General features: G+C 43.3%; 1 protein-coding gene across 1 annotated transcript in view; it reads left to right on the top strand.

Annotated features, from left to right (window-relative positions):
* Positions 1-15,030, top strand: part of NOP14 (NOP14 nucleolar protein) — a 98,192-nt gene that overhangs the window by 25,605 nt on the left and 57,557 nt on the right. Inside the window, exon 7 of the mRNA XM_063135864.1 lies at positions 11,435-11,566. Coding sequence (XP_062991934.1) covers positions 11,435-11,566 — 132 coding nt within the window. The remainder of the gene's footprint in view (positions 1-11,434; positions 11,567-15,030) is intronic.

Below are 15,030 nucleotides of genomic sequence, written 5' to 3'. Positions count from 1 at the left end.
CTCTACCTTACTTATAATTTTTTCTTCCATCCAATATAAATCTCCTACTCCCATAATTGCTTCTACAACATGTCTTAATCTATTTGCTACGTAGTATAATTTTATGTTTGGGAGACCCATTCCCCCCTTTTTTTGGCTTAGGTACCAATTATTTTTATTCACTCTTGCTCTCTTTTCTCCATTACAATATTTATTAATAATATTTTGCCAACTTTTTATCTCGGTTTCTGATATTTTTATAGGTAACATCCTAAATACAAAATTAATTTTAGCTAATATCTTCATTTTTATCAAAGCTATTCTCCCAAACCAAGATAAATTTAATCTTTTATATTTTTCCAATTTCTCTAGTACCTCCTTCTTTAACCTCGTTAAATTTTCCCTTTCTAAATTCTCTAGATTTTTTGTAATTTTAATTCCCAAATATTTAATCTCGTTCTTAACTTTCAATTCCATTCCCTTAACTTCCCAATCCTTTTCTTCCCTCTTAGTATAGTTAAACAACATCATCTCTGATTTAGACCAATTTATTTTTAACCCTGTAATTTCCTCAAATTCCCTCAACTGATATTTAATTCTTTCTAATTTTCTTAATGGATTCTTAATGGTCAATAAAGTATCATCCGCAAACATGTTTAGCTTTATTTCCCTTACCTCTCCAATTCCTTCTAATTCTTTATCCTCCCTTAGTGCCTTCGCCAAAACTTCCATAACCATTACAAAAAGGACCGGCGAGAGCGGACATCCTTGTCTTGTTCCTCTGGCTAGTCGTATCTTTTCAGTAAGTCCGTCATTTACCACCACTACCGCCGTATTTTGGGAATATAGCTGTTCTATTACATTTTTAAATTTATTTCCAAATCCCAATTTATCTATAATACTCTTTAGTGCCTGCCAGCTCACACAATCAAAAGCTTTAAAAATATCTAATGCCATAATACCTGCCTTAATATTTGCTTTTTTTATTACATTTATTACATTTAAAACTCTACCCACTAAATTATGCATATGTCTTCCTACCACAAACCCACATTGATCTGCTCCTATATATTCTGCCAAGAATTTATTTAATCGTTTGGCCATAATAGATGTAAAAATTTTAGCATCCTGATTTATTAAAGAAATAGGTCTATAAGAATCGGGATTAGTCAAATCTTTATCTGGTTTTGGGATCAGAATTATCACTGAATGTTCCCATGATTCAGGTATCTTCTCTCCTGATAATATCCTATTATAAAGTTCCATTAATTTTGGAACTAGACAATCTTTGAAGACCTTATAATATTCTGGACCCAAACCATCTGCTCCTGGTGATTTACCCACTTTTAACTTATCAATAACCTCTTCAACTTCTCTTTGAGTTATTACTGACTCCATTAACTCCTTATATTCTGATTTTATTTCCTTCTTTATAAACCTTCCAATATACTCCTCCACCTTTTCTTGTTGAATTTCTTTACCCTTGTACAATTCCTGATAAAATTCCTGAAAATTTTTTATTTTAGCTTTCATTGCATGACAATAATTCCCTCGGCTATCTTTCAACGTTTCTATCCCATTCCTCCCTTTTTCTTTTTGTGTGAGCTTGGCAAGCAACCTCGAGTTCTTATCACTATTTTCAAAATATTCCCTTTTCATATACATTAAATTCTTTTGAATCTCTTCTATATTTAAATTTTCTAATTGTTTCTTCTTAGCTTGTATTTCCACTAATTTATATTTATCTTTACTTCGCCAATATCTTTCCTCCAAGTTTTTAATTTCTATCTCTAACTTTTCCTGTTCTGCACGTTGTTGTCTTTTTAAACTACATGTTTCTCTAATACAGATTCCTCTTGCTACAGCCTTCATGGTGTCCCAAATGACTGACCCAGCTGTTCCTCCTTTTTCATTAATTTCCCATGACTCCGACAGTTCCTTCCGAATTTTATCTACTATTTTATTGTATTTCAATATCTTTGTGTTCAACTTCCATCTATATGCCTCTTTATAATCTTTCTTAACTGTAAATTCTAAACTTAACAAGGCATGATCAGTTACTTTTATTACCCCCATTTCCATTTTACAAATCCTCGTTGCAAAGTCTTTTGAAACAAATATATGATCTATCCTGGAGTATGTATGATGAACTGGGGAAAAATATGAGAATCCAGGCCTATTCCCATTAAGTAAGCGCCACGAATCTAAATAATCATTTTCTTTTATTAATTTATTCAATATAGTCATATTGTTTCTCTTTTCAACATTAGTGGGATTTGACCTGTCTCTTTTATTATCCATAACCATATTAAAATCCCCCGCTAATATAACATACCCCTCCTTAAATTCTTCTATTTCTTTAAACAACTTTATAAAAAACTCTCTATGCCTCTCATTTGGGGCATAAACATTAATCAAAGTATAGACCTTTCCCTCAATTTTACCTTTTAACATAAGATATCTACCCTTATCATCCTTTTTTACCTCTTCTAATGTAAACCCACTTTTTTTTGAAATCAAAGTGGCCACTCCATTTTTTTTTGATGTCCCTAATGACTTTTCATAATAGGCTAGCCACTTTAATTTTATCATATTCGAATTCTCGGAGCCTTGGTGTGTCTCTTGGATCATTATAATATCTGATCCCTCTTTATTAAGCATTTGTTCTATTCTCTTCCTTTTCACGACTGCCCCTAAACCTTTAACATTGAGTGTTGATACCTTTATCTTTTTATCCATAATCACCCTTTTGAAATCTCTTCCGATCCCTTGTGCTCAGCAGTTCAAACTTGCTTACATAAAAACACAAACTCCATACATAAAACCCCCACCCTCCTACCCCAATCCCTCCTCCCCTACCTTCCCCCCCTCCCCACCCCCCCACTCTAATCCCCCCCCCATATCCCCGTGAGTCTAGTACTCCAGCCATCTACTTTAAAGGGGGAGGGGGGAGGCAGTGCTGTGCCTGGCCGGCAGGTTTCTATATTAGCATTTTTATTTGCAATTATCTCCAAACATAATTAACAATTCTCTTACTCTCCAGATGTCCCAGCCTCATTCCCTCCCCCACCCACTCCAGCCCCATCTGCTTCCCCATCCAGACCCAGCCTCTTCAGCAAATCTTTACCTTGATCCAATGAGGTTACTCTGTGTTCCCTCCTCCCATATGTAAATCTTAAAAAAAACCGGGTAACCCCATGCATAAGGAATTTCATTCTTCATTAATTTTTCCATTATTAGTTTAAGACTACTTCTCCAATTTAATGTACGTTGAGAAAGATCATTGTAAATTTACACTGGTTTGCCTTTATATTATATCTGATTCTTAAATCTCAATTCTTTCATAATTTGCTCTTTTTTATAATAATTACCAAATTTCACCAAAATGTCTCTTGCCCCTTTGTGGTTTTGCCCCCCCACACGATGGACTCGATCCGGATCCAATCCGTCTATTGATATATCGGCATCAGCTCCTTGAACCAGTTCACGATGATTTCTCTAAGATCTTCTCCCTGCGACTCCTTTAGCTGCTTTATTCAAAAAGTAGATCTACTAGATTAATCTTCCGAGGCAATCGATCACAGTACCCATTCTTTAAATTGTATATTAGTTGATTTCTCAAAAGCCTCTTATTCCTTCTGGTCCAAGTCCGCTTTAGCCTCTATCTTTTTGATCTTATCCGAATTTTCCACCTTTTTTATCCGCTAAATACACAATTAATGTCTAAATTCACTCATATGCTGATCCATTTTTTTAAAATATAACAATGTTATTTTCAGCTATAATGGGCCTGATCTCCATCAACGAGGGAGGGTTACTACCACTTTCTCCTCCTTCAGTCATATTTTTTCTTTATTTGGTATTGTATCCAAAGGGACTGGGTCTTTATCTTCCTCCTCTTGCTCAACTCCAGGGGCTGTCCTTTCCAGGAGGGAGAGGCATGCCAAATTATGATTTGAAAGTTCCTTTTTTTTTTATAATTTGAAGGTTTCTTATTTTTTTTTTCTTATTTTTTTCTTTTTTCTTTTTTTTTTTCTTTTTCTTTTTTTGTATATTAAGCTTTGCCCAACTTTTGATCTTTCTTTTAATGTTAGGCATGGGACTCTTCTGGGTAGGGCATAAATCTTAGAGTGTAACTCGCTTCCTTAGCAACTTATGCTGGCTTCTCTGTTATATATCAAACACTTCTTCTTTCTTCATGAGGGGGGGGAATATCCAGTTCACAACAGCATTCACTAGAGGGGATCAGTTTAATCATTCGCAGCCTCTCAGCTTCCCACATCTCCCTCACCGAATGCCGAATGCAGCTTCTTCCACCTTCTCTCCCCCCCTTCTCACCACGCCAATAAATCCAATCAACAACTTCCACCTTACAAAGCCAGCATTTCAATCTTTCTCATGTGAGATAAGAATGAAAGGTTATAACACAAATCAATGTCCAGCAAGCATAAATTCCTTCTTTTTAAACTGCGTCAGTGTTACTTTCGGTTTCGATAGTGTTGCCGTTTATACAGACATTGTATTAAATATCAATCATCTCACCTCCCTTCTTCAAATCTCTCAGCTTTTCCAGCTCCTGTGACTTTTATAATCATTTTCTGTCGTTTGCTCAAAGATTTATGCCCATTAGAAGAGAGATAATTGCTTTTTCCGGCAAACGCCGCTTAGAGCCTCAGAAGAAACCCGCCATTGCTCAGGCGGCCAGCTCCGCCCCCCAGCCCCAGAAACATTTCTCCAGAGCCTGCTTGCCTGCTTTCTACTCTCACTTTCCCTAAAGGATGCTTCACACCCAGAACGGTTTCCCATAATGGCCTCACTTGCATGACTGCCACACGTGACAAGGACACGTGTATGTTTTGGTGTTGATTTTGCTGGTCTGTGACCGTAGGGTAAAACTAACAGTATAAAGTCTGCAAAACTTGATGTTGTGCAGACTTTATACTGTTAGTTTTACCCTACCCTGTGCCTGCTTACCCTACCCTGTGTCTGTTTGCATTCTCTTCCCCTCCTTATTGTTTTACTATGATTTTATTAGATTGTAAGCCTATGCGGCAGAGTCTTGCTATTTACTGTTTTACTCTGTACAGCACCATGTACATTGATGGTGCTATATAAATAAATAATAACAATAATAATAGTAATAAATAACAATGTATGTACCAACACTTTATACTTCACCTGGAAACTAATTGGCAGCCAGTGAAGTGATTTAAAAAATTGGTGAAATGTGGTCACCCCTAGGTGTACAGATGACCAACCTGGCTGCCATATGTTGCACTAGTTGAAGTTTACAGACTAGGCACAAAGGTAGCCCTATGTACAGTGCCTTGCAGAAGTTGAGCTGTTCTATACCAGCACGTGCACAACCGACTTTAGGTCTTCCGACTCTAGGAAGGGGCACAGCTGGCGTATCAGCCGAAGCTGATAGTAGGCACTCCTGGCTGTTGCGTCTATCTGGGCTTTTATTTGGAGCAATGGATCCAGGAACACCCTCAGCTGCGAACACAGTCTTTCAGGAGGAGTGTAACCCCATCCAGAATTGGTTGACACACCTCCAAACCCAGGTTAGGGCCTTTGCCAGTAAGCATCTTGTCTGGATTGAGCTTCAGTTTGTTTCTCCTCATCCAGCCCATTATCACCTCTGAGCGTTCATTCAGGTCACACTAAGAACACACTATCCTTAGCTGGCACTGTTGTCGAAGGCATAGAGAAATATATTTGGGTGTCATCAGCACCCCGTCCCATGCCTCTGGATGATCTCTCCCAGCGGTTTCATATATATGTTAAACAGCATTGGGGATAGGATGGTGGTACGCCATACAGCAGCACTTCCTTTGAGGAGCAGCTATCCCCAAGCTTCACCATCTGGAACCTGCCTGAGAGATAGGATTGGAACCACCAAAGCACAGTGCTCCCAAGGATACCATGGTCGATGGTATTGAAAGCCACTGAGAGGTCCAGAAGTACCAGCAGGGACACACTTCCCCTGTCAATACTCAAGCGTAGATCATCCATTAAGGTGATCATAGCTGTCTCAACTCCGTATCCTGCCCTGAAGCCAGTCTGAAAATGGTCTAGAAAATCTGTATCATCCAAAACTGCTTGGAGTTGGAAGGCAACTCCCTTGATCACCTTGTCCCAAAACAGAAGATTTGATACTGGTCTGTAGTTAATAAGGTTCAGGGGGGCTGCTTCTTCATGGTCTCTGTGCATCACACATATGGGCTCTGCGCCTGCGCAGGGCCAGGTTCGGAAACTTCTATAGTTGAAAATCTTTTAGGCGGGAACCCCTCCCCCACCATCCACTGAGCATGCTCAGGGGTTCCCGCCTAACTTCCCAGTTCTCTTCAACCTCCTGTAGTGTCAACAGCGTTTGGAGACTTCTGTTTGGTATCGTTTTATACCTAGCTGAATTCTACTATTTTCATCCTTTTTTCTTACCTCTACAGTTTCCTAACTTTTTTCTATCTAGTTTTTTTAAAAAAAAGATTCTTGTTGTTCGTTACCTCAGCCTTGGTGCCTATGGCACTACAAGGCCTCTTCAAAAAGTGCTCCGGTTGTGGGCAGAAAATATCCCAAACCGACAGACATTCCCGGTGTTTACTGTGCTTGGGGGAGACGCATGTCATCGAGTCCTGTTGTTTTTGCCTGAAATTCTTGAGGCAAACCAGGAAGAACCGATCTGATCGCCTTCGGGCGTTACTTTGGGAAAAGGCGTTGGAGGCAGTGGAGAAACCGAGTACGTCTCGACGCTCCAAATCTCCCAGTACAATGGAGTCTGTGCCCCAACCTCCTCCATCATGGAGTGATGCCTTATCGGTTCCCCCCTCCTCCTCCTCTCTTTCCGCCTCATCAAAAGTGGCCAGGAAAATTTCTAAGAGAGCGAGAGGGCATGTTGGGTCCGAAGAACCCCAACGGAAGAAAAGTAAACTAAAATCAAAGGAGGGAAAGAAAAAATCGGCAAAGTCAGACTCGTCGACGGTACCGACGATTTCGATAATGAACCGTCCTATGGCACCGAGGCTTTCACATATCAAGGCTTTCCCTGCAAAAAACGCCTCCAATATCGGCAAGTCCGATACCAATACTTTTGGTACCGAGAACCTTCTCGATACCGAGACGGGCAACTCCGTTGTCACCGCCGGCCTTGACGCCGCCACAAACGGAGCAAATAATGGCTTCCCCGGTACCGTCTCTCAATATCATTACGGTACCGACCGAGGAGACAAGTTTAAGGGCATCAATCTCGGAAGGAGAGATTAGAGGCTCCTCACAAGATCCGACAATGGCGGAAGAGGGTCCTCCCTCCTCTCGATACCGCCAAAGCCAACAACCAACCATCGGTACCCGCGCTTTCGGCAACCTCCATCGGAGACAGTTTCCCACCGTCCACCTGCGGAAGATGCTGCCGCTATGCCACCGCAGCCCTCGGTACCGAGGCCTCCACCTCAACGGGTGCAAACTACGGCACCGACAACATCGGTACAGTCACAGGCTCTGCAATCCTTGCCCACGGCTAGAATGAGGAGAAGTGCATTGGATGAGCCCTCTGATGATGAATATCAATCAGACTCCTCTCAGGAACCATCGCCCCCACCATCAATCCCTTCACCAGATGATTTAGTGGTAGCGACAGATGTAATCTCTCCCTCTGAGGACTTGACCCATTTCACTGATCAAGTGCAAAGAATGGTGAGGTCCCTGGGGATCGATACTTCTCAACCAATAGAGAAGTTAAATGACCCCGTTTATGACGATTTATATTGCGAGTCATCTACCCCAGCGGCAATTCCATACTTACCCGTGCTATTACGCACAGCCCAACTGTCGTGGAAAATGCCCTCCTCTATGCCACCAACGTTGAGGAAGTTAGATAACATCTACAAAATCCAAGAAAAGACAGTGCCGTTCCTTTTCACCCACCCCAAGCCTAATTCAATCATAGTTGAGGCATCCCAAGGAAGATGGAACACTCAGAGGAAACACAACGCTCCGGTTGACAAAGAAGGTCGTAGACTGGACGGCCTGGGAAGAAGAATATATTCTTCTGCATCTTTCTCACTAAGAGTGCACAATTACCCTGCCCCCATGGCTAAATATCAATCCTTTCTATGGGAAAAAATGGCATCTCTTTCTGGATATCTGCCAGACGATCAAAGAGAGCTGTCAAATGTGTTTTACACAGAAGCCATGAGGCTGTCACGCCAACAACTCAACACAGCGAGGCATGCCACTGACTGTGCTTCAAAAGCAATGGTGGCCTCTATCGCATTAAGACGACATGCGTGGCTTAGGTCCGCAGGACTTTCTCAAGAAGCGCGCACCCGGATAGAGGACCTTCCCCTTGACCGGGAAGGACTCTTCCACTTGTCCACGGACAAGTCCATGGAGAGCGTTCAAAAAGCCAAAAATACGGCTAAGAAAATGGGGATTGGTCAGCAGCAACAACAGCTTCAGAGACCATTCCGCCAGAGACGCTGGCCAAGAACACAGCAGCAGTTCCCACCAAGGCAACAGCAATTCCAACTGCAAGACCGCCCCACTACATACCAGCCTCAGGGTCAGTATAGGAGGCAACAGTACCCAGGACGGTTTAAGCAAAACAAGAGCAAGCCTGACCCGAATCAAAGGCGGTGTCTTTGACTGCCACACACCAAACAGCCTAACACCTAAGTTTGGTGACATCCTTGCCCCTTTTTTCTGCAATTGGACCACTATTACAACTGACACATGGGTCCATAACATCATATCTCGGGGCTACAAAATAGAGTTCTCCATCCCCCCTCCCCTCGGAACCGCAAGGTTCTCACCACCTACAGACGCTCTGTTGCAAGAGACTACGTCTCTTTTAGAGAAGGGCGCCATAGAGCGATTACCAACTTGCGCATTGGGAGGCGGTTTTTACTCCCATTACTTTACGGTTCCGAAACGGGATGGGGGGCTGAGACCTATTTTGGACCTTAGAGAGCTAAACAAGTTCATCAACCCTAAAAAATTCTGGATGAACTCTTTAGCAAGCATCCTACCTTTCCTCTCCCTTGGGGATTGGTTCACGTCTTTTGACCTTAAGGACGCATATTTTCATGTATCATTCTATCCCGATCATCGCCAATACCTCAGGTTCATAGTGGGGGAAGACGTTTTCCAATTCAAAGTGCTTCCTTTTGGGCTTTCTACTGCCCCCCGAGTCTTCACAAAGTGTATGGCACCAGTTTGCGCCTTTCTGAGGACTCGAGGGGTAGAGATCTACCCCTACTTGGACGATTGGCTGATAGTGGCTAATACGGAGCAGGAAGCCACCCGTAATACCCACCTCACCATCAACCTCCTCAACGAATTAGGCCTTTGCATCAACAAAGAAAAATCAAATTTTCAACCAACTCAAAAAATAAAATTCCTTGGAGCAATTCTGGACTCAACCCGCTCCACAGGCCAGGACAATATTCTGGCAGACGACCTCAGCCGCACCTTTGTGGATACGCACGAGTGGCGGATGAAAGACACTGTTCTGGACATGATCTTTCAGGCATGGGGACAGCCTGTAATAGACTTATTCGCGACAATGTATTGTCACCAGAGACCGCCATCTGCAACCAATACTGCACGTGGGCAGGCCACGGGGCAGCATCTCTAGGAGACGCTTTCGAGAGGACGTGGACAGGACGGCTTCTGTACCTGTTTCCCCCCATACCACTCCTCTCAAGAGTTATTATAAAGCTGTGCAGCGACAACGACAACGCCATCTTAGTAGCGCCTTGGTGGCCAAGGCAGCCGTGGTTCACTCCGCTACTCAAACTGTCCTCAGCAGAGTTTATCAGACTCCCCCAATGCCACAACCTCATATTGAAGGAGAAGGGACTCATCTTCCATCTGGATGTCCAGTCCCTAAACCTAACAGCTTGGAGGATAAGGCAACGTTAGACAACCAACCGCTGCCTACTGACATATGGAACGTTATCCTAGCAGCTAGGAAACCAGCTACTAGAAGGTCATACGCAAAAAAATGGACAGCATTCTCTGCCTTTGCCCTCAGTAGAAACGAGAACCCGTTTTCAGCACCAATAGCAACAGTGCTCTCCTTTCTTTTTTCTTTATTTAAAAAAGGACTTAAGTTCTCGTCACTTAGAGTTTATTTAGCAGCTATCTCTGCCTCACACCATTGGATTCAGGGCTGTTCGGTCTTCATGCACCCTTTGACAAAACGGTTCATGAAGGGCATGAAGAACACAATCCCACCAGTTCGTTCTTTTGTTCCTCAATGGAGCCTCTCCGTGGTGCTCAAGGCACTATCTGCCAAGCCCTTTGAGCCTTTAGCAAGGACTGACTTGCGGTTGCTAACTTTCAAGGTGGCGTTCCTTGTTGCAGTAACATCTGCTAGGCGTGCATCCGAACTAGCAGCACTCCGCATAGAGTCACCATACACGGTGTTTCACGCTGACAAGGTGGTCCTTAGACCGGACCCAGCTTTTCTGCCGAAGGTTGTGTCTTCCTTTCATCTTGGGCAGGACATTACACTCCCAAGCTTCTTTCCTTCGCCGACATCCCCTATTGAGTCTGCTATACATACCCTGGATATAAGACGGGCCCTTGCCTTTTACCAGTCCAGAACTACCACCCTCCGGAGATCCCAAAGACTCTTTGTTTGTTATGGGGGCAAGCAAAAGGGACTTCAGGCATCCCCGCAGATAATATCTGCTTGGGTGGTTCAGACTATTAAGCTAGCCTATGAACTTGCTGGCCTCCCGTTGGAGGGTAAGGTGCGTTCCCACTCCACGAGAGGAGTGGCCACCTCTACAGCTTTTGAAAAGGGAATCGCTTTACAAGACCTCTGTAAAGCGGCTACCTGGTCAACTCCACTGACTTTTGCCAGCCACTACCGTCTGGATGTCAGATCGTGTAGAGACTGCGCTTTTGGGCGTGCCGTCCTATCGGCAATTCTGTGAGATTCATCTATGACCTGACGCCACCCACCTCCGGTAAGTCAGCTTGTTATTCGCCCATATGTGTGATGCACAGAGACCACGAAGAAGAAAGACAGGTTGCTTACCTGTAACTGTAGTTCTTCGAGTGGTCATCTGTGCAGTCACACAACCCTCCCATCGTCCCCACTATGGTGTCATTAATTTTTGATCACCTGGTGGTTCTCTTCAGTGAGACTGTCTAGGCGGTTTCAGGAACTGGGGAGTTAGGCGGGAACCCCTGAGCATGCTCAGTGGACGGTGAGGGAGGGGTTCCCGCCTAAAAGATTTTCAGCTAGAGAAGTTTCCGAAGCTGGCCCTGCGCAGGCGCAGAGCCCATATGTGTGACTGCACAGATGACCACTCGAAGAACTGCAGTTACAGGTAAGCAACCTGTCTTTTTTTTAGAACAAATAAAACAAATGACCTCTAGTAGTGCATCCAGTTTATAATTTTTTATGGATATAAAATTTTATACCTTTTACTTTACCTTACAGGCTGACCGTTTATGTCGAATGCGTGGAGAAGATCAGCCCGAGACCAAAAAGAAACTCAAGTACACTTCATCTGATGATTTGGCAGATGGGTTGCTCATCGATAAAGACGACAGGCATTTGCTTTCTTATAACGTACGTTTCCTTTCATGAAACTGTTCTACTGTAGCTGAAACAAAGCTTAAGTTACAATCCAGCCATTAAGTCTCAGGGCAAAATTGCAGAGGCCTCTGTAGATGTACATTACTTTAAGGGTTGAGTACATAGTACTGCTGGCACATGAATTCAGCCTCCTTATTACTGTATTATTAAGCACAGCTGGCCATAGTGGGACATTGAGAGATCCACTGTGTCTCTTAGCAGGGTGTCTTCCATTTCTTAGACTCAGCCCATACAGTAATATTACTCCTACTGGCGATGTATAAAAGACCTGACCAAAGGCTTTCTGCTACTCAGAAGAGGTGGAGTCATGGTTTTGGTGCAGCTTAAGTGAGGATGGGCTACTTTGGGGAGAGTGCATCCAAGGCCTTACCACCTACTGTCAAGTTGCCAAGCCAGATCTAGGAGGCTTTAAGGGAGCAACTGTTAAGTTTTATTTGGTCAGTAGTACAACAGTCAGCTGCATCCTGCAACTGTTTCCCACAGCACCTGGGTGACTCCCCTGCTGACAGATCGTTCAACTCCAGGAAGGGTCCCTGCCATCTGCAGCTAAAGACAGAGCTGGGATTTAATTCTAGCTAAGACTTGGAGAATCTGCCAATTTGACAGAATATTGATTTAGATGGATCAGTGGTCTTGAACATATAATGGTGCTTTAGATATTCATACAATCACATCCAGGTGTTCCCAGACTTGTATGCTTGGATCATGGCATTTGTTTCAATGGAACAGTTTGGGAATTATGTTTTGTGCTGTACTATATTATATGAAGGAAACAGCTCAGCCCTCAGATGTTTGAATCAGCATAGTTTATTCTGAAAGTCAGAAAGTACAACGTAGTAAAGTTTTAGCACTTCCACAATTGGCATGTAGTCTTTTCACAGGCTGCCAAATTATTTTACAGATAAGTAGTACTTTTTGATTTGATTGTAAAACTTAACTATTCACATTCTTCTTCGTGGTCTCTGTGCATCACCACACACATAGGCTCTGCGCCTGCATGAAGCTGAACCAGGAAACTTCTACAGCTGAGGAGATTTGGCAGGAACCCTTCCCCCACCATCCCACTGTGCATGCTCCACTGGGTTCCCACCCAGTCTCTCAGTTCTTCATTGTGTACTTCTGTCCTTAGAGACCATTGCATTGTGTACCATCATGTACTTCTGCCTTTAGAGACAATTGCTGAGTGGATCTCCTTTGTTTTCATTTCTTCTGTTATCATTTCATCAGTGCTGTTTTTCCCTCTTCTTTTTACATTCTATTTCTTTGGTCTCCTGTTCTTCAGGTGATCTCAGTTCGCACTGCATCTCCAGGCACATGGCCATTAAGTCCCCATTTAGAAAATATGTCTGCTGCAAGAGTAAATTTCCTCCCTCAGATGGGCACTCATTGTGTGTTCTGTGCCTCGGTGAGGGCCATGTCATTGAAACGTGTCACCAAATAAACCTGTAAGAACAGAGTAGATAGACTTCGCTCTCTAGTGTGGGAAAAAGTCCTGAAGGCCATAGATGTCCCAAAGAGGACATCTGCTACTCCAATCTCCAGTATGCTGGTTTTCTCCTCTTCTGGTAGAGAGGACTCTGTTGGAGCATGCCAGCCTCAGAGTGATAGCAATGCGATTACCCCTGCCCAGGCCTTATATACAAGCCGGTCTGACCTGCCAACTCCAGGCAGGAGTTTAATGGCTGCCATGGCTAAGAAAGCCTCAAAACAGACCAGAAAGCCTAAGAACCAAGACATCCAAAAGAAAAAGAAGTGGAGGAAGGAATCTGAATGGCTCCCTCCTCTGTTGACGCTGAGGAGAACCCCAACACCTCCTATGCTCAATTCTCCAATTCTGATGTTGACCGAACTCTCAATACCGATCTCAGTACCGTTACTGGCAGCTTTGTCGTCAGAAGGGGAAATCCTTGATTCCCCACCTATGCCAAATCATCCCCCCATTGACGACGCTAGCCGAGTTCAACTATGCACTGCCAGTCACTGTCCAACACCAGTGCCTGCCTCACTACCTCAAGCAGACACCCTCACTCACCAGTCTCCCACTGACCTAGAACAAGGACCACTGCCAGAAAGATGGGCCTCTCTCAACCACAAGCCCTTTAACAGTGACGATGGTGACATCAATCTACTTGGCAGAAATGTGGAGGAAAAGGCACCGTAAACCAATGATGAATGAGGAGGCAAACTCCAGTGTTCAGGACAGAAAGAAAACTTATTAAGCTCTACGCGTTTCGGAGGGAATACCTCCTTCTTCAGGAGCTGTAAAACAAATTAACCGAAAGAGTAGTATCTTGTGGATAACACCTTCATTCTTTTTAACAAAGTTTTAAGGGGCTTTTCAACATAAGAATACTACATTTTCTTAAAACAACTTTAAAAAGATTTTTTTAAATAATCATAAATTCCCACTTTTTCTACACATTGTTGCCATGTTTTTTTTTTACTCATGACAGAAAACAAACCTTTGGTGTGACTTATGTACCATAGATGGTTTTTGACTAGACTACGCCCCATTTGAACTCAGATGCTGATCCTGCTGTTACTTGGCTCCTCAAGATTATAAACTATGGCTACAGAATTGTGTTTGGCAGCCACCCTCCCTCTTTGGGTATCACAACTATGCTGCCTTCAACGATCCTTTGGGTAGAAATTGAGACCTTGCTCTCAAAAGGTGCCGTCCACCCGATTAGGAACCACGAAGAGCACACCAGCTTCTACTCTCGCTAGTTCACCATCCCCAAAAGGGACGGAGGTGTCCATCTAATTCTGATCCTCAGAGGAGTAAATTTCTTCATCACAAGAAAATTCCAGATAATCACTCTCAACTTCATTCTTTCCCTCCAAAATCAGAGCAACTGGTTCACTACCATAGACTTTAAAGACACTTATTTTCATGTGTCTATAGAGTGAGACAGCCAGAAATTCCTTCGTTTTGCAGTCAGAAGCTGTTGTTATCAATTCCAGGTCCTACCTTTCGGGCTTGCCGCAGCCCCCTGCAAATTTACAAAATGCATGGTGGTGGTTTGTGCCCACCAGAGACTTCTTGGAATACAGGTGTACCCTTACATCGATGACAGGCTACTGGTGGTGCATCCAGTAGCCAGCTACATCATTACATCTCTCAGAGACTAAACACTCTGAGAGCCCATGGTCTCTGCATCAACCTAGAAAAGTCAGTTTTAACCCTATTGGGTCATTCAGTTCATTGGCGCATCCTTGGATGTCACTGAAGTCAGAGTCTTCCTCCCAAAACAACAAGCTTGAGAAATGAAATTTAATAGGGATAAATGTCAAGTTCTACATCTAGGAAAAAGAAACCAAATGCACAGTTACAAGATGGGGGATACTTGGCTCAGCAATACTACAAGCGAGAAGGATTTTGGAATTGTTGTAGATCACAAGCTGAATATGAGCCAACAGTGTGGTATGGCTGCAAA

The sequence above is a fragment of the Elgaria multicarinata genome, chromosome 10, assembly GCF_023053635.1.
Source record: "Elgaria multicarinata webbii isolate HBS135686 ecotype San Diego chromosome 10, rElgMul1.1.pri, whole genome shotgun sequence".
Taxonomy (NCBI): Eukaryota; Metazoa; Chordata; class Lepidosauria; order Squamata; family Anguidae; genus Elgaria; species Elgaria multicarinata.
Note: the sequence above shows the minus strand (reverse complement) of the source record. Positions and strands in the feature narration are given on the sequence as shown.